Consider the following 19,338-nt stretch of genomic DNA (forward strand, 5'->3'; position numbering starts at 1 on the left):
TTTATTTGAGAGGCAGAGTTACAGACAGAAAGAGGTAGAGACAGAGAGAAAGGTCTTCCATCCACTGGTTCATTCCCCAAATGGCCTCAATGGCAAGAGCTGGGTCTATCCAAAACCAGGAGCCTGGAGCTTCTTCCAGGTCTCCCACATGGGTTCAGGGGCCCAAGCACTTGGACCATTTTTCACTGCTTTCCCAGGCCATCAGCAGAGAGCTGGATCAGAAGTGGAGCAGCCAGGATTCAAACTGGCACCTATATAGGATGCTGGTGCTGCAGGCAGCAGCTTTACCTGCTATGCCACAGCACTGGCACAAGCATGTAGACCCTTAACTAATACTGGGCCCTGGCCTTCCATCTTATGAAGGAGGCAAAGCTGATTTCTTCAAATCAAGGTAAGTATTCTATAATTATTTACCTAACCTATCCATTCTAGCTCAGTCTTTGATTCAAAACCCAGGTGAAATACACACTCTCAAAGTTTTTCATGCTTTAAAAATAACAGGAATGACTTCTGTTCATATTTCTTATTTAGCAAATTCTGGCTAAGGAAAAAGACTTAAAGTTCTCAGACTGTATTAAAATATCAAGGTCAGTGCTGTGGCACAGTGGGCTAAGACTCCACCTGCAGTGCCAGCATCCAATATGGACGCCAGTTTGTATTTCAGCTGCTCCTCTTCCAATCCAGCTCTCTGCTGATAGCCTGGGAAAGCAGCGGAAGATGGCCCAAATACTTGGGCCCCTGCATCTGCAATGAAAGATCCAGAAGAAGCTCTTAATTCCTGGCTTCAGATTGGCCCAGTTCTGGCTGTTACAGCCATTTGGAAATTGAAGCAGCACATGGAAGTCCTTTCTTTCTCTCTGTCTCTCCCTCTCTCTGTCTGCAACTCTACCTCTCAAAGAAATTAATACACCTTTAAAAAATATATGAGGGGCCGGTGCCACGGCTCACTTGGCTAATCCTCCACCTGCGGCGCCAGCACCCTGGGTTCTAGTCCCGGTTGGGGCTAGTCCCGGTTGGGGCGCCAGATTCTGTCCCAGTTGCTCCTCTTCCAGTCCAGCTCTCTGCTGTGGCCTGGGAAGGCAGTGGAGGATGGCCCAGGTCCTTGGGCCCTGCACCCGCATGGGAGACCAGGAGAAGCACCTGGCTCCTGGCTTCAGATCAGCGCAGCACACCAGCCATAGCGGCCATTTTGGGGGTGAACCAATGGAAGGCAGAACTTTCTCTGTCTCTCTCTCTCACTGTCTAACTCTGCCTGTCTCTATATATATATATGAGGGAACTCCATATCTGCTGTTCTGTTATATACATACCTTCCTACCTTTTTGGTCTGGACCAAGGGAAATAGTAAGAAAAAGTATATCCAGAGGAAATAATGGGCCATTATTAAAATTTAAATGAAATTTTGGTTAGAAAAGTCAACAGAGGTAACGTAGATCAAGAGAATGTTTAAACTGCTGCAGAGGTTTAGGTGTACAAGTGAGTGAGTCTCATCTGATTTCTGTTGGAATATGTCTGAACACTCCCTGGATCTGAATACCAAACAAGGCCTCCTCCTGATTTAATGGGCTGACCTAATCAAAGCTGGCCCTCCTCTACCCTCAAGTCCATTTTTAGATTTTCAGCAGGAGGTTAGCAAGTCTGTGCCAGGTGCAGGTGTAGGGGAAGCCTGAAATGTGACCATCTGACTGCTCGTGTCCTCAAACAAAATGCTGCTGTGGATATAAAAAGCATGTTACTAACCGGCAGTGCCATTCGTCATTCCATCACAAAAAAGTGTATGGCACGCCAAGGTGCCTCTTCTACATCTGTCCTGCCCTATCAATAGGTATATTAAGCTCTCAACTTCTTTCTTATAGGAGGCACATCACTGTGTTAAAGGAAACAAGATCTTCCAAGAATCTGTTTCTAAGTGAAGTCTTTTTCTATATAACATACATCATTAAAACAAAGATTATTTTTTCTGCAGACTTATAGCATTTAAGTGATGTGAAAACAAGTTAAAAAATAGGTTATCTTGTATGCTGAACACTAAAGAATAACTGCTTAAGGAGATTTGAGAACTTTGTTAATGAAATGAATAGGTTTTAATTTCTTAGTCTTTTGAAAAGTAGATAATCCTTTCATTGTAACATTTTACAAAATACCAATCTGACTTATTTCAAACACATCAATAATAATATGCAAAAGTCCCAAAAATAATGTCATTTTTAGCTACATTTGAAATTGAATTAGGTTTTAAATTCATATTACTATTATTTTAAAGTTCATAACCAGGGTTAAATAGATTAGCATGCTACCTGGGACACTCACAGCCCATGCTGGAGTGCCTGGGTTTGAGACCCAGCCATGCTCCTGATTCCAGTTTCTTGCTAATGAACACCCTGGGAAGCAACAGTGATGGCTCAAATAGTCAGATCCCTGTTACCCACATGGGATTCCCTGGATTGAGTTCCCAGTTCCTGGCTTCAGCTTAGCCCCATGCTGGCCATTGCAGGCATCTGAGGAGTGAACAAGCAGGTGGGAGTACATGTGCATGCTTGCTGGCTCTCTCTCTTCCAAATGAATAACTTTGAAAATGAAAATATAAAATTTTTAACCAATCAGAAAAAAAAGCCTGAAGTCCAATTCATCTGTATAACATTGGTGGAAAAAGAATTTGCTATTCCAGCAAATGCAATAGTCAGAAGAGAAGTTTTTAAAATAGCATTTGTTCCTTCTAAATTTTTTTTTCATTAAATTTGAAAGGCACAGAAACAGAGTGGGATCTCCCACTTGCTGGTTCACTCCTCAAATACCCACAGCAGCCAGGGCTGAGCTAGGCCAAAAACCAGGAACAAGGAACTCAATCTGGATATTGCACATGGGTGGCATGGACCCAAGAACCTTTCATCATCTACAACCTCCATGGTGCGTATTAGCAGGAGGCTAAAATGGAAAGCAGAGCCAGGACTCAACCCCAGGCACTCTGATATGGGATGTGAGTGTCTCAAGTGGTAGCTTAACTGCTGTGCCAGACACCCAGGCCAGTATTTGTTCTTTATAGAGAATTTAACTGTTTGAATATTTACAAACAGAAAAGTTTATAAAAACTAGTACAATTATTATACATTATTATTTTTTAAAATGGGAACTTTTAGGAAACATCTTTATTAACAAAAGGGAATATATTTTCATAAAACTACATTGTACAAAAGTTTTCAAATTCAGACTATTTATTAATTCAAGATGTCATTTCTGAGCCTGAATCATTGAGGTTTTAATGTCATTATATCTTAGTTTTATTTTTAGATGACATAAATGGGTGTTCAGTGCTAAAAGGAGATAATTGTAAGTGAATTAAAAACTGGTTAAGGGCAAATACCACAGGTTTCCTGTCACCTGGAGCAACAGCAGACAAAGTACTGGATGTGAATGTTTGTTGGTTGATGAATGACTAAAAATCACTCACAAAGACCAGTCAGAGGGTAGTCCTGCCTGGGCTGAATTAAAACAATGCCCCACTCCTTACCACTTAGATGCCTGGTTGGGAACATGACTTGTTGGACAATTCAGACTAGCCTGCGACACATCCTGCAGTCATTTATTTTGTGATTCAAGGGCTAAACAGGCAAAGTTCTAATTTTAAAAATGTCAGTTTGACACTTTTCAACAGTGTTGAATTATCAAAATATTTGGGAATGCAGTGGGCGTAAAAGACTAAAGATTTTTATCTTTGGTAGCAGTGCCAAGGATTATGAGTCTATTACAATGATAAACTGTTGCTAGGCCAAAAGGCACAGCGACAACAGAAAGAAGGAAGGGTAGGAGAGCAGGGAGGTGGGGAAGCCGGGCAGGAAGGAAGGAGAAGAATGAACAACCATGGATGGCAACAGAATTTTTTTTTTTTTTTGTACCTGAACAACAAAAAAAGTGTTTCTGTTGTAAGCCTACAGAGCTCCGCCCTGGTTGTGAATTTACTAGTGCAATAAGCAGGAAAGCTCAGCAAATGCTCACTTTAAAAAAAGCAACTTCTGTTCTGAACATGTGCTCATCTTTCCCAAAATGATTCCACCCCCACAAACGCAACAGTGCTGCCGGGGTCTTTCTTCCTGCACCAATGTACGATCCAGGAAAACCCAACTTTCATGCCTTTTTTGTCAATCATGCCGGTGACTGTTGTTCTTTATTGATACCCTATTCAAATCGTAATTTACAAGCTGGCTTTTACAACCACACAACCAGGCTTTTAGCCATGTCTTTTACCTTCAACTGAAATATCCTGAATGGCAAAGCGAAGGATGATGGTCCAGATCATACCCAGGGTCATTTTCACGTTGCCATCAACAATTTCTATAGGTAAGAAAGAGAAAGGCCACATAATGGGAAGACAGCATCAGCCACACATGCCTTTTGCCTTATTATACTATTTTTTCCTATTGTAATTTTCCTATTATTTTAACTTCAGAGTTATTGTAAAAAATACATATGAAAGATAAGTTTATATTTTATAAACATCACAGTATATTTGGTTATAAATATATTCATAACCAAATGTCTCTAGTTTAAATGAATTCTGAGTTAATAATAAACACAAATCTTGCATATGTATTACCAGTGAAAACCACCAAGGAGTTCCCAAAGCTCTAAGATTGTATCAGCTAAGGTTTTTAAATAATCAAATACAGAGAACAGCCTCATTTTTGCCCTGGTCCTTCTTAAAGTGTTCCCTGCTGGCAGGTAGCAGGGTTGGGTTACCAGATGCAAGTAGATCCTGCCAACCTCGCCAGATCCCCAATCTCCTACACATAACAATGAGGCCACTCCCTTCATATTAATGGGTTCTTATTAAGGGACATTGGGATGTGTAAGTTCTTCCTTTTTCCTATATTTGACTTCATTTACAAGTAACCCTAGCACCTGATTTCTCACTCATGGTACCATTTGTTCCCATGCCAAGCAGACAGCCTGACACAAAGTGGGTCCCATAAATGGTGAAAGGGAGGGTGGAAGGAGGGCATTCAAGTCACAGCCCACACCCTCGTTGGGAGGTCAGTATGACAGACAGGGCCAACCCCACACTTCTCACCTTCTGCCCCAATGGACACCAGTTTCACCCCTTTGCTGGCTATGTAATCCAGAGCTTTGTTGACATTAGCAATTTTGTGGAACCGCATTTTCCCTCGGTCAGGTTTGGGCAGCCTTTCCCCTGTAGGATGAGAACAGAACAGCGCAGACATAAAGAGGGTGAGCCCTCGATCAGGATCAAGGTGTCAATATTCAGAGTACATGCTTTCCTTAAATAGAAAGGATTACCTGTCTCTGATATGTCCTGGTTTCCCTCAATCACATTAAGGATGCAACACTAACCAAAAGAAAAAATTTTAATGTTCAAACGGACCAGCAGGGAGCCATGTTATTTAAGCCATATGCTTTTCAGATCTGCCAGGAGAGTTTGATTTGGCCCCTGAGCCAATTTACCAGTGAAAAGAGAGAAGCTGGTTAGTGTCCCTGGAGCATTTGCAGTTGCTGGCTAGCTGTTAGAGGAAGTCAGGACAGCCTAGTTCGAATCACAGAGCTGGCTGCCAGGGCTTGTCTTAGCCACCTGATTATGAAGATATATGGATCAGGGCAGACTCACTACCATCCTCCCCAGGCACACTTCTCCGATGGTGACCCATTCTCCAGTCCAACTCTAAACTAGTCAGAGCAAATCATAACCCCACTGGATTTTAATTCATGTGTTCCAAGCTTTGCTGACATATATATACATTGGCTTTTTGGAGACAAGATAACTTCTAGAACTTACACTAACTAGACTAACAGCAGAGAGGACAGCATGGTAGATGGCCATACAGATGTCTTTTTTTTTTTTTGGTCTCATGTTGTTTTGAGGTGGGAGCTCTAAATATCATTTTAACAAGTCAATTTTAAATAGAGTAATTCCAGGTAGATGAGTCTTTAGAAAGGTTTTCTTGACCAATAATACCAAGGTTCTTGCCCAGCTAAGTTCAGAGGGAACTTTTATGAAGTCATCTTTTTCTTTTTTTTTAAAACAATGATCAGAGTAGGCATTTAATGAGTAGTCTTCAAGCGACAAATAATATAATCTGTAAAGGTAAAATAAGATGTATGTTCAGAATTTCCATTGTGTATTTTAAGGTTTTTCTCTTTCTTTTTTTAGAATAGTTTTTTAAATTAATTAATAAAATAATTTTTAAGGAATATGAATTTCATATGTAAAACTTTAAGAATATATAGTTATTCTTCCCACCATACCTGCGGTCCCACCCACACTCTCAACCCTCTTCCTCCTCTTTCTCCCCTTCCCAGTACCATTCCCATTAAGATTCATTTTCAATTAACTTTGTACACAGAAGACCAACTCTATACTAAGTAAAGATTTCAACAATTTACACACACATGCACACACACCAAACCAAAAAACTGTTTGAGGATAAGTATCACATTTAACTCTTATAATACCACTCAGTGAGGACCGAGGTCCTACATGGGGAGTAAGTGCACAGTGACTCCTGTTGTTAATTTAACAATTAACACTCTTATTATGATGTCAGTGATCACCCAAGGCTCTTGACATGAGCTCCTAGGCTATGGAAGCCTTTAGAATCCACAAACTCCGTCAGTATTTAGACAAGATCATTAGCAAAGCGGAAGTTCTCTCCTCCCTTTACAGAAAAGTACATCCTTCTTTGATGGCCACTTCTTTCCACTGGGATCTCACTCACAGAGATCCTTCATGTAGAATATTTTTTTTTGCTTATGCAGTCATCTTTAAACAGCTACTTACTACCTGGTACACATACAAGTACACCGACCTGAGATGACTTCCAAGAGCAGCATGAGTTTAAGGCCATTCCTGAAGTCTTCCTCGATGTTCTCGATTTGGGTGCCAGCTTTCCTGAGATGGGAATTACACCAGGCAGTGAAAGTCTGCAATGAAAACCAAACCCCATTGAGCACAGGCCCATCACAGGTCAAACCCCTTTCTCACATGCAGCACTTGACACATCACACTTCACAGGGAGGTGGAAGCACTAGAGCTTCTTAGGCCTTCAAAAGACAGCAGAATTTGATGGAATGAAGAACTGAAAACCCAAAGGGGCCGGCATCATGGCACAGTGGGATAGGTGCCGCCTGTGATGCAGGCACGTCATATGGGTGCTGGCTTGAGTCCTAGCTGCTGCACTTCTGATCTAGCTCCCTGCTAATGCATCTGGGAAAGCAGTGGAAGATGGCCCAAGTGCTTGGTCCCCTGCCCATGTGGGAGACCTGAAGAAGCTACTGGCTCCTGGCTTCAGCCTGACCCAGCCCCATCTGTTGTGGTAATCCAGAGAGTAAACCAGAGGAGGAAGATTTATCTCTCTCTCTCTCTCTCTGTGTGTGTGTGTGTGTGTGTAATTCTTTCAAATAAATAAATTACTTACTTTGGACCAACAGAGTGGCTGGTGCTGAGTAACAGTACCTACAGCTAATTTATCTTGGATGAACAACAATTTTAAATTGGTAACTAAATTGATTTTTAAAATATATAATCAATCATTTCTAAAAAATGACAACAATCTCCTACTTGCATATCTTAGGCCCTGAGCGAGAGCCTGGGCTTTAAGACCAGATCCAGCCCTAGCCTAGAAGGACTCCCAGTTCACTAGCGTTCACCAATTACTGGGTCAATCTTCAGTGGAAAATGGACTCTGTTAAGTGGCATTCAAAGTCATTCCATTTATTTTTCAAGCTTCTTTTTAACTCAGCTTCCACTTGTGCACTATTTCCTGCCAATACCAGATTAGAAATGCTTTTGGCAGCTGCTGGCTAAGAATGCAAACTGTCCCCTTGCCTCCCGACAGCTGCCGGGCTTGAGAACAAAGTGCCTGGCATGTTAACCGGGGGGGTGGGGGGGTGGAGGTGGGGGGTGGAAAACCAGGGATGGATAAATTGGGTTTGTGTCCAAGATGAGAAAACTGATCTTTCAAAAGCAGGCTGCTCCAAGTAAGACTACAAAGTGTCCATAAAAACTGATTTTACTGGGTAATGAAGAGGTTTGTCAAATCTGATAGTCATTCATTTTCTGAAGTGTGTGATGGCACTAATTTCAAGGGCAAAAAGGAAATGTAGGCTTTTTCTTGTATTTACAGTAATAAACTTTACCCTGAGGGCATAAACAATAATTATTTCTTTTAAAACACACTTAAGCTCTCTAAAACAAACCTATCCAAATAGAAGGGATACCTGCCATATACTTGAGATCAAGACTCAATCAATATGGCTGTTTAAATTAATTAAGATAATAGAGAATTTAACTTTTAGCTCTTCAGTTGCATGAACCATCTTTTAACGGTTCAAAAGCCACGTGTGGCTGTGGCTATTGTATTAGAAAGTGTGGGTGTGGGCCGCTGCCATGGCTCACTTGGCTAATCCTCTGCCTGTGGTGCTGGCACCCTGGGTTCTAGTCCCGGTTGGGGCGCTGGGTACTAGTCCCGGTTGATTCTCTTCCAGTCCAGCTCTCTGCTGTGGCCCGGGAAGGCAGTGGAGGATGGCCCAAGTGCTTGGGCCCTGCACCCGCGTGGGAGACCAGGAGAAGCACCTGGATCCTGGCTTCGGATCAGCATGGTGCGCCGGCTGCAAGCATGCCGGCCACATCAGCCATTGGGGAGTGAACCAACAGCAAAGGAAGACCTTTCTCTCTGTCTCTCTCTCTCTCTTTTTCTTTTTTTGACAGGCAGAGTGGATAGTGAGAGAGAGAGACAGAGAGAAAGGTCTTCCTTTTGCCATTGGTTCACCCTCCAATGGCCGCCACAGCTGGCGCACTGCAGCCGGCGCACTGCGCTGATCTGAAGGCAGGAGCCAGGTGCTTCTCCTGGTCTCCCATGGGGTGCAGGGCCCAAGCACTTGGGCCATCCTCCACTGCACTCCCTGGCCACAGCAGAGAGCTGGACTGGAAGAGGGGCAACTGGGAAAGAATCCGGCGCCCCAACCGGGACTAGAACCCGGTGTGCCAGCGCCGCTAGGTGGAGGATTAGCCTATTGAGCCGCGTTGCCGGCTGTCTCTCTCTCTCACTGTCCACTCTGCCTGTCAAAAAAAATTTTTTTTCAAGTGGTTTTACAAAAGGATATAAAATGCAAAGTCTTGGGGCCAAGGCTGTAGCACAGTGGGTAAAGCTGCTGCCTGCAGTGCTGGCATCCCATTATGGGCACCAGTTTGAGACCCGGCTGCTCCACTTCTGATCCATCTTTCTGTTATGGCCTAGGAAAGCAGTAGGAGATGGCTGAGGTCCTTTGGCCCCTACACCCGCATGGGAAAACCCAGAGGAAGCTCCTGGCTCCAGGCTTCAGGTCGGCGCAGCTCCAGCCGTTGCAGCCAATTGGGGAGTGAACCAGCAGAAGGAAGACCTCTCTCTGCCTCTCTTTCTCTCTCTGTGTAACTCTTTCAAATAAATAAATAAATATTAAAAAAAATAACATAAAACGCAAAGTCTTCCCCTTTTCCTTGTTTCCCAGCTATCCAGTTCCTTGTCCCAGGAAGAATGAAAGGGCATTAGTCTCTCAGGTATCCCTTCAATAGCATGTATGCATGTATCAACACACAGACACACATCTCTTTTTTGTCTTTTTAACATAAATCATACTAGACACATTGTTCTGCACCTTGTTTTTTTTTTTTAAACCTACTTAAAAATTACAACCTAGAAGGACCGGTGTTATGGAGCAGCCAGGTAAGCCACTGCTTAGGATGCCAGAGTACCAGTTCAAGCCCAGGCAACTCTGCTTCTGTTCCAGCTCCCTGCTAATGTGCCTTGGAAGGCAGCAGAAGATGGCCCAAGTACTTGGGCCCCTGCCACCCATGTGGAAGACCTGGGTAGAGTTCCTGGTTCCTGGCTAAAGCCTGGCTCAGCCCTTGCTGTTGTATGAACCAGAGGATGGAGAGACAATCTCTTTCTCTCTTTTTTGTCTTTCTCCCACCCTCTCTGTCACTCTACCTTTCAAATAAATCTTTTAAAAAATTATAACATAGATAGCATTTCATATCAGTATATATCAGCCCTTTTAATAGCTGCATAGTATTATACTGTATTCTATATACCATACTTTATGTAAATAACCTCCTATCAACAGACATTTAGGTTGTTTCCAGATAATTAAGTTCTTACAGTGAAAAACCTCTCAGGCCTCATTTTCAGCAAGTGAAACTACTTTAGGGACATTTGTCAGTTTCAACTGACATTGAGTCTAATTATATACCTGAGTTTTTTGAAAAGGCACAAAAGAATAGCAAGTTTTGATCACAAGTAATTCACAGGGGCTGGTGCTGTGGCATAACGGGTAAAGCTGCTGCCTACAGTGCCAGCATCCCAGATGAGTGACCAGATTAGTGTCGGTTCAAGACCTGGCTTCTCCACTTCCGATCCAGCTCTCTGCTATAGCCTGGGAAAGCAGTGAAGATGGCCCAAGTCCTTGGGCCCCTGCACCCATGTGGGAGATCCGGAAGAAGCTCCTGGCTCCTGGCTTCGGATCAGTGCAGCTCTGGCCATTGTGCTAAAAGAAGTAATCCACAGAAAATATAACGATACAAAGATTTATAGAGTTTTTATTTAGATTCTACTTTTAAATGGGCATATATTGCTGGTGCAAGTCACCATGCCTTATTGTCTTATTATTTCAATCCATTCTAATAAAAGTATCTTTTCCAGATATAACCCCTCAACTGCTCATGACATCAACACAAGCTTCCTGCCCCAGTTCTTGAATACTGTGAGTGTGCTTGATACGACTTCTTCTTGGTATACATACAAAGAAGGTAATTCACCATAGGTAATTATTTAGTGGTACAAATCCAGAGAACAACTTTAATCTAAAAGGTTAATTTATTTAGTTGAGTTCAGCCTAATGAAGTTTCCTTGTCTTTAATGAGTACTCCTAAAAGCCAACAATGGTAGTGACTAACCAACTTAAATACAGAAAAGAACTCAAACTGTTCCATGATGATTACTTGCAAAGAGGCCAGTGTACTCTGAACAGGAATTTTAAAGCTTTATTACAATGCTTACTTTTCATTCGTTTGACAGATCTAATTACCATGGCTGAGGGAGACCATTCCTGTACATTTCCCATCTCATGGCTCCTTTTGTGAAACACCTGTTAGTCATGGAGGAGATAAAAACAACAGCAACAGCAGCAACAAAACCCCCTACTTTTTATCTGAAGGCCTCTTGCTTGAACAGCAGCATGCATCTTTAAAGCGCATGGAAACTAAACCTTGGAGAACTTGAATGGGAATGAAGGTAGGTCTGCATGATTTTAGAGATAAGTTCTTGGGTCAAATCAAATTTCCAATCCAAACGTCCCTTCTGAAGGGAAATGGTGCTCTGTGATCCTCATACAGGCTGTGGTGGAAAGAACCCTAGGTGTCCCCAGGCACATGGAAGATCCTGCAACATCCTCTCCTGCTTCTATTCGAACCTCCATCTACCTCTCTCCTGGAAACAGCTTACTCCCTTGTTCCGCTGCACCAAGTGATACATTTAGATGCTTTAACATCTCAACAATAGGCAGACACAGGAAGTTTCAGAACCACACAAAGAGAATCCAACAAAGCCATCTATCCACAGAAAGTAAAGATGGATGTCTCTAGTTCTTTCCACTCTCCAGAGAAGAGACAAAGTTAAGGGAAAGAGTGTTCAAGTTGCAGAGAGAAAAGACAGGAATCCAGCAGAAGACACTGTATCAATACACAGATCCCTTAGACAACTGGAGCAAGCATTAGGATCATTTTCCTAAATATAGAAATCCCAACCTCTGAGTAGTGACTCAGGATGGCCAGCATGGGCAGTCTGTAGAGACAGATTGATCACTGGTGCCAGTTTAGGCCTTCTCTGGATTTAGATGGAAACACTCCATGCATAGGAAGCAGAAAAGCAGGATGTGGAGGTTAAGTCCACATTCTGGTGATAGCAGTGTGCTTTCATGTGATAAGACTGAAGGCAGGGGCCGGCGCCATGGCTCACTAGGCTAATCCTCTGCCTGCGGCACCGGCACACCAGGTTCTAGCCCTGGTCGGGGCGCCAGATTCTGTCCCGGTTGCTCCTCTTCCAGGCCAGCTCTCTGCTGTGGCCCAGGAGTGCAGTGGAGGATGGCCCAAGTGCTTGGGCCCTGCACCCCATGGGAGACCAGGAGAAGCACCTGGATCCTGGCTTCAGATTGGTGCAGTGTGCTGGCCATAACAGCCATTTGGGGGGTGAACCAATGGAAGGAAGACCTTTCTCTCTCTCTCTCTCACTGTCTATAACTCTCTGTCTCTCTGTAAAAAAAAAAAAAAAAAAAAAAGACTCAAGGCAGGGGCTTATGATGTGGCATAAAAGGTCTCTGCCTGCAGTATCAGCATCTCATATGCGAACAGGTTCAAGTACTGGCGTGAACCACTTCCGATCCAGCTCCCTGCTAATGCGCCTGGAAAAGCAGTGGAAGATGGCCCAAGTACTTGGGCCCCTTTACCCATTTGGGAGACCCAGAAGAAGCTCCTGGCTCCTGTCTTTGGCCTGGCCCAGCTAGGGAATGAACCAATAGATGGAAGTTTCTTTCCCTTTCTCTCTCTCTCTCTCTCTCTCTCTCTCCCCCCTGTCTTCCTCTCTCCTTCCCTCCCTCTTTGTATCTCTGCCTTTCAAATAAACAAATAAATTTTGAAAGAAAAAAAAAGGCGAGGGCAACTCAAATTAGAGGCAGTCTCTGCCTCTGTTATACTCCTGAACATCTAAGGCCAGGAAAAAGCTCCACAACCCCCGAAACATGAGAAAAAGTATCAGTTGTTAGCCTCATTCAGTGGTGGGAGATGCCATTCCATCTTTCATAATGGTCTTATAGCAGAGTCCATCATCCATGGGAACTGTAAGACTACTGCCTTTCTCTAGCTGAAATTATATAATAGGATAATCAACACAATGTGCCTAATGGCAAAAAAGTATTTATGTTCCTACTGAATTATTGAGAGAAGTTTGTTTTATTCAACTGCAGTACATTTGTGTTTGGTTTCTTTTTAAATTAATCAAACCTACAGCCATAACTTCCATTGTACACTATTCCACAAGATAAAGATGGAAAAGATTTTTTAAATAAAAAATGAGTTAAATCTGTGATTACAGCATTCCTCTTCGACCACATACACAATTCTAACTGGAATAATCATTACCTGGGTACACTGATGAGGATTAAGACAAAAATCAATTGTGGGCCGGCGCCATGGCTCACTAGGCTAATCTTCCGCTTTGCGGCGGCGCTGGCACACCGGGTTCTAGTCCCGGTTGGGGCGCTGGATTCTGTCCCGGTTGCCCCTCTTCCAGGCCAGCTCTCTGCTGTGGCCAGGGAGTGCAGTGGAGGATGGCCCAAGTGCTTGGGCCCTGCACCCCATGGGAGACCAGGAGAAGTACCTGGTTCCTGCCATCGGATCAGCGCGGTGCGCCGGCCACAGCGCGCTGGCCGCGGCGGCCATTGGAGGGTGAACCAACGGCAAAGGAAGACCTTTCTCTCTGTCTCTCTCTCACTGTCCACTCTGCCTGTCAAAAAAAAAAAAAAAATCAATTGTGAATCTTCTGTGGTTCCTTGACTATTTTAGCAATCAGATTCTAAGCTTGGGTTGGTTCCAGTTAGACTCTGTTCAATCTTTATGATTCCATTTTCTCCGAACAAAAATTTTGACAACACCTCCACATATTTCCATTTGCTGCCTTTTTTTTTTTTTTTTTTTTTTTTGGACAGGCAGAGTTAGACAATAAGAGAGAGAGACAGAGAGAAAGGTCTTCCTCTTACGTTGGTTCACCCCCAAGTGGCCGCTACGGCCAGAGTGCTGCACCGATCTGAGCCAGGAGCCAGGTGCTTCCTCCTGGTCTCCCATGTGGGTGCAGGGCCAAGCACTTGGGCCATCCTCCACTGCCTTCCCGGGCCACAGCAGAGAGCTGGACTGGAAGAGGAGCAACCAGGACTAGAACCAGGTGCCCATATGGGATGCCGGTGCCGCAGGCGGAGGATTAACCAAGTGAGCCATGGCGCCGGCCCCTCTATTTGCTTCTTTAACCAGCCTTTTCTGTAATAATTGCAAAGATATACTCATTTCAGATCACATTTCCTGCAATGGAAACTCATCTCAGAAACAGGGCTCTCTCTGAATGAAATAAGCGGTGGTCTATGGAGGGCTGGAACATTCAGGCAGGGCTGCAGCGTGGAGCTGAGGAGGAGGCAGTTTAACAAACTACAGTTCTGACACCCACCGATTATAAGACAGCATCCTCTTTCAGGTCAAAAATGGTCTAGGGCACTGCCAAAGCGTCCTCTGATTTTGACGTTGCATATTATTTATTTTCAGGGAGTGAAGACGTTAAGATGCTAACTGTTGATTCCGAACTTGCCATGACACTCATCCTGGCCTGCATCCTATGGGGGGGGGGGGCAAGCAACTCCCCAAGAGGGAGCAGGAGAACGAGTGAGCCTGGTCCAGCCCACAGCCATGGCTCAGAACTCAAGTTCTATTTCTGACTCTGGCACCATGCAATTATTTGTCCTTCATGTCCTGATGCTTTCCTGGCTATAAAGATGTGATTGACATGGTGGTGATGAGCTTTCTGAAATAGTTCAGAAGGTTATCAAGTGGAGAAGAAATGCAAAAGTTGTCCAGGCAACACTACCTATAGTATTACCCCTATGTAAAACCACTGAAAATCATGACTCCATTAAGCTGATTTTCTATTTGTTTTTGTATTTCCAACAGCCACTCTAATAGTGTTTTGTTTTCCACTTCACAGATTCTCAATTTGCCAGGATGACTTCTAATTGCTATCCTGGTTCTTCTTAAATTTGGGGAAAGTAATTGGCTTTAGCCCTGTTTTTATCATCTCAGGTTACAGTGGGAGAGGAAGGCTATCTCTCTGAGGTCAAAACACTTCCAGCTTAGGAAGAAGAAAGACACTGTCCTCAGAGAGTAGGTGGCCTGGCCCTCTGAGAGAGGAGAAATTCCTGCAATCCACAGGACTAGATTCTGGCAAAAGCAGAACAGCCTGGTTTACTACAAGGCCTCACAATCCCCCGGCCAGGAGGGCCTCCAAGCCACACATTGCATGTGAGGACCTGTGCTGAGTGACCCTCACAAATGGCACCTCTATCAACAGGCCAGTCCAGGATCCCATCAGAGACCAGCGGTGTGACGTGCAACGTAAATATTCAGATCCTCAGCCACCTCAAAGACATTTTCACAGTGTTTTCTGTGGCATCTCTGCTAACATCAAGGAAGTCTCTGGATGCAGAAAGCCATTCATGCTGGTAGCTACCTAGACAGTATAATGAGGACTGAATAATCATCTAACTTTGAAAAAAATTCCAAACCTTTAGTGTTGCCAAGTACCCAAACACACCTTTCAACTATTCACACAAAATTTTTAAAAATTTAACCAAAACAAAGCTCTCACAAATGAAAGAATATTAAGCCTAAAATACTGGGTGTTCCACAATCAATTGCCAAGATGTCTTGGAAGCCCATTTGGGGTCTAAATGTTCTTACAGCTTACATAAGCAGGCACCTAACTTCATAACAGGCAGCCTTTTTATTCTCTGCTCACAAATCTCTGCTTAGTTCCCAAGATCCTATCAGATGACGCGGTAGGTGACGAGTTTGGTTTAGCAATCCCTCAAAACCAGCTTTGAGACCAGTTTGGTGTCTGGTGTGGGCAGGTCAGCTCTTCTCTCCATGGCTTGTTTCTTCTTACCAGGAATGTACTGTTAGCCTAATTCAATTGGTTTTCTGGAATCTATGATGGATTATAAGAGCTTTGAAAATGCTTTGCAAATACAAATGTCACAGAAACACAAAAGAACAGCTATTGGTGGTGGCAATTCAAAGAAACAGAGGTGCTTTGGGGTTTAAACTGAAAAAGAATTAAGTCATTTCAGAATCTTGCTCAGTCAAGGCAAGATTGCTCAGAAAAAGAAGGACAGCCTATAGTCACGATTTAAGCCAACTTGAGCATAGAAGATATTCCGCCTCCAATAACTAAGGCTAAACATGCTGTTGCTTAGCACAATCATAGGATGCTGCTGCACAGACAGGGGATGCAGGAAGGTCTGGGTTCCAAGAATCCAGACGGCTGCAAAAGCTTCATCTTTTCCAGATTTGTCACAAGTGTTCATACCACAGTTCAAAGCACAAAGAACAGCATTAGCTTATCTTAACTTTCTCTGTGTAGAAGGGGTTCAGAGCCGGTGCTGTGGCTTAGCAGGTAAAGCCACTGCCTGCAGTGCTGGCATCCCATGTGGGTGCCGGTTCGAGTCCCAGCTTCTCCACTTATGATCCAGCTCTCTGCTGTGGCCTGGGAAAACAGCAGAAAAAGCAGTGGAAGGTAGCCCAGGTCCTTGTGCCCCTGCACCCACATGGGAGACACAGAGGAAGCTGCTGGCTCCTGGCTTTGGATCAGCACAGCTCTAGTTATTGTGGCCCTCTGGAGAGTGAACCAGCAGATGGAAGACATCACCCTCTCTCTCTAACTGCCTCTGCCTCTCTGTGACTCTCTGCTTTCAAATAAATAAGTCTTTTAAAAAATGGGGTCAGAATATTAGGTTTTGTCAATAAGAGATAAAAATATTTAGCCCATGCAATTTTCAAAAACACTTATTGATAAGGGGAGGTTTTTTTTTTTTTTTTTGGACAGGCAGAGTAGACAGTGAGCGAGAGAGAAAGGTCTTCCTTCCATTGGATCACCCCTAAAATGGCCGCTAAGGCCGGCGCACTGTGCCGATCCGAAGCCAGGATCCAGGTGCTTCCTCCTGGTCTCCCATGCAGGTTCAGGGCCCAAGCACTTGGGCCATCCTCCACTGCCTTCCCAGGCCACAGCAGAGGCGCCTCAATCAGGACTAGAACTGGGGGTGCTGGCGCCGCAGGCGGAGGATTAGCCAAGTGAGCCAGGGCGCCAGCCAATAAGGGGAGATTAAAATTATCTAATAATTAAAACAATAGGCTACATTCGACCAGGACTTGATGTATAATACACCAAGTAAAAACCTTAACATTAACTCTTGTAAAAAGGCAAGTCCCTTGCAATCCACTGTAAAATAAAGCCCAAAATTGATTTCCTGGGACTTTTTATGCCTCCATGCACCCACATATATACATATATATATATGTATATATGTGTATACATATATACATATATATATGTGTGTATATATACATATACATACAAATATATATGTGCATGTATATATATACATATATATATACACACACACATATACTGTAAAACAAAGACTCAAAAATAAACACAATAGCCTCTAATCCTGCTTGTTCACTTCTTTTTTTTGCCCATGCAATTTTCAAAAACACTTACTGATAAGGGGAGTTTTGTTTTGTTTTGTTTTGTTTTCTGACAGGCAGAGTAGATCATGAGAGAGAGAGACAGAGAGAAAGGTCGTCCTTTTCTGTTGGTTCAGCCCCCAGTGGCCACTGTGGCCGGCGCACCATGCTGATCTGAAGCCAGGAGTTTCTCCTGGTGTCCCATGTGGGTGCAGGGCCCTGTGGCTGGCGCACCACGCTGATCTGAAGCCAGGAGCTTTTCCTGGTGTCCCATGTGGGTGCAGCGCCCAAGCACTTGGGCCATCCTCCATTACCTTCCCAGGCCACAGCAGAGAGCTGGACTGGAAGAGGGGCAACCAGGACAGAATCCAGCGCGCCGACTGGGACTAGAACCCGGGGTGCCAGCACCGCAGGCAGAGGATTAGCCTAGTGAGCTACGGCGCCGGCCATGCTTGTTCACTTCTGCAAGAACCCACAAGCATTCTTGTGAGTAGAAGAAGAATCTGCATTCACACACAGAGCTAGTACCTGTTCAAACTGTCAAAATTTCCAAGTTTAAACTGCATTGATCTTAGTCATAAATACACTGGAACCTCAACTGTACAAAATACTAGTTTTACCTGGAGTTCTAGGGCTCCTGATCAAGACCAGACAAAATTCAGAATTTCTTTATTGGCTGCTATACTCTACCTAACAAGCTCAAGGGGTAGGAGAACCCACAAATAACTCAAGGGTTTTTCGAAGCACCATCATCACTACCACTTGAAAATTCCAGGAAATGATGGTGAAGGCAGTGCAAGGAAAAGTAGGACCTTTGATATTCTGGACAGTGCTTGGAATACAGGGGCATTCCATAACTGTTGGGGGCTGGCATTGTGGCACAGCAGATTAAACCACTGCCTGTGATGCTGGCATTCTATGTGAGCACCTGTTCAAGTCCCAGCTGCTCCACCTTCAATCTACCTTCTTGTTAATGTGTCTGTGGGAGGGCAGTGGGAAATGGCCCAAGTTGTTGGTCCCCTGCCCTCATGTGGGAGACCCATATGGAGTTCCAGGCTCCTGGTTTTGGCCTGCCTCAGACCCAGCCATTGCAACCAATTGGGGAGTCAACCAGCACATGGAATATCCCTCTCTAACTCTGTCTTTCAGATAAATAAACTAATCTTTAAGAAAATAACTATTTTGTTGAATAAGATATTATTTGTCAGACTTTCTGGGATAAATCAAAGAGAATCAGTTATTCTTTTAATGGAAAAATAAAAAAGACAGAGAAGCTAAAAATGGGTCTCTGTTCAAGTTCCAGATTTTTAAAAATTATTATTATCATGTCAAACTTAACCACAGAATCCTTAAATGTTAAGATTCTGTAATCTTGCTCAAAAAAAGAAGAGAAAGAAATACCTTGCAAAAATAACAGTCAACCTTACTGCAAGGGTATCTAAAAATAGAATCAAGCTAAATGGATGATACTTTAAGTGGGTAGGTTAAAGATGGCTCTCTCAGCACTTGGAAAGATAGTCTTATCCGTGTCTGGTTTTAATCAGAAGTTCCGAACCACGAATTTTAGTCTTCAACTGTCAGGGTCACAAGACTGGCTTCCATTTAGCCATGGGCTATTCAGAATACAGAAAGAAAGGTGCAGAGAAGGGAGAGAACAGGGGTTGGAGTGGGGTAGGGTGGTGGTTCAGTTTTTCAACAAAGCCAAATCTAGCTTAGGCTAATTTTATTTTGACCTTTCTGTTATGTTGAATATTCCCCATAATTTCCAGGAAGGATGGAACAAATTAAAGATATGGAATTTGGGAAGGGGGAAATTGCTAATAAGGCTACTTTACAAGGGGAAAAAAAAAATCTGTGCTCTGATGGGAAGCTTAGGCATTACTCATAGTACCCTTTCTAGGCTCTTCTACAACTTTAAGTCATAGACAACTGATAGCAAGGCAAAACAATCCTGTCTATATACATGCCAATGAATTCTCTCCAGTAGGACAACATTTCTCTTCACGTAGAATAAAAGT

The 19,338-nt window shown here is 43.6% G+C and overlaps 1 protein-coding gene across 1 annotated transcript in view; it reads right to left on the reverse strand.

Annotated features, from left to right (window-relative positions):
• ACTN2 (actinin alpha 2) overlaps window positions 1–19,338 on the reverse strand; it is a 75,861-nt gene that overhangs the window by 40,225 nt on the left and 16,298 nt on the right. Inside the window, exons 2-4 of the mRNA XM_051821489.3 lie at window positions 6,816–6,930; window positions 5,066–5,185; window positions 4,243–4,329 (exon numbers count right to left, since the gene is read on the reverse strand). Of these exons, the coding sequence (XP_051677449.1) occupies window positions 4,243–4,329; window positions 5,066–5,185; window positions 6,816–6,930 (322 nt within the window). The remainder of the gene's footprint in view (window positions 1–4,242; window positions 4,330–5,065; window positions 5,186–6,815; window positions 6,931–19,338) is intronic.

The sequence above is a fragment of the Oryctolagus cuniculus genome, chromosome 13, assembly GCF_051225735.1.
Source record: "Oryctolagus cuniculus isolate XC-2025 breed Fujian yellow rabbit chromosome 13, ASM5122573v1, whole genome shotgun sequence".
In the NCBI taxonomy this organism is placed as follows: domain Eukaryota; kingdom Metazoa; phylum Chordata; class Mammalia; order Lagomorpha; family Leporidae; genus Oryctolagus; species Oryctolagus cuniculus.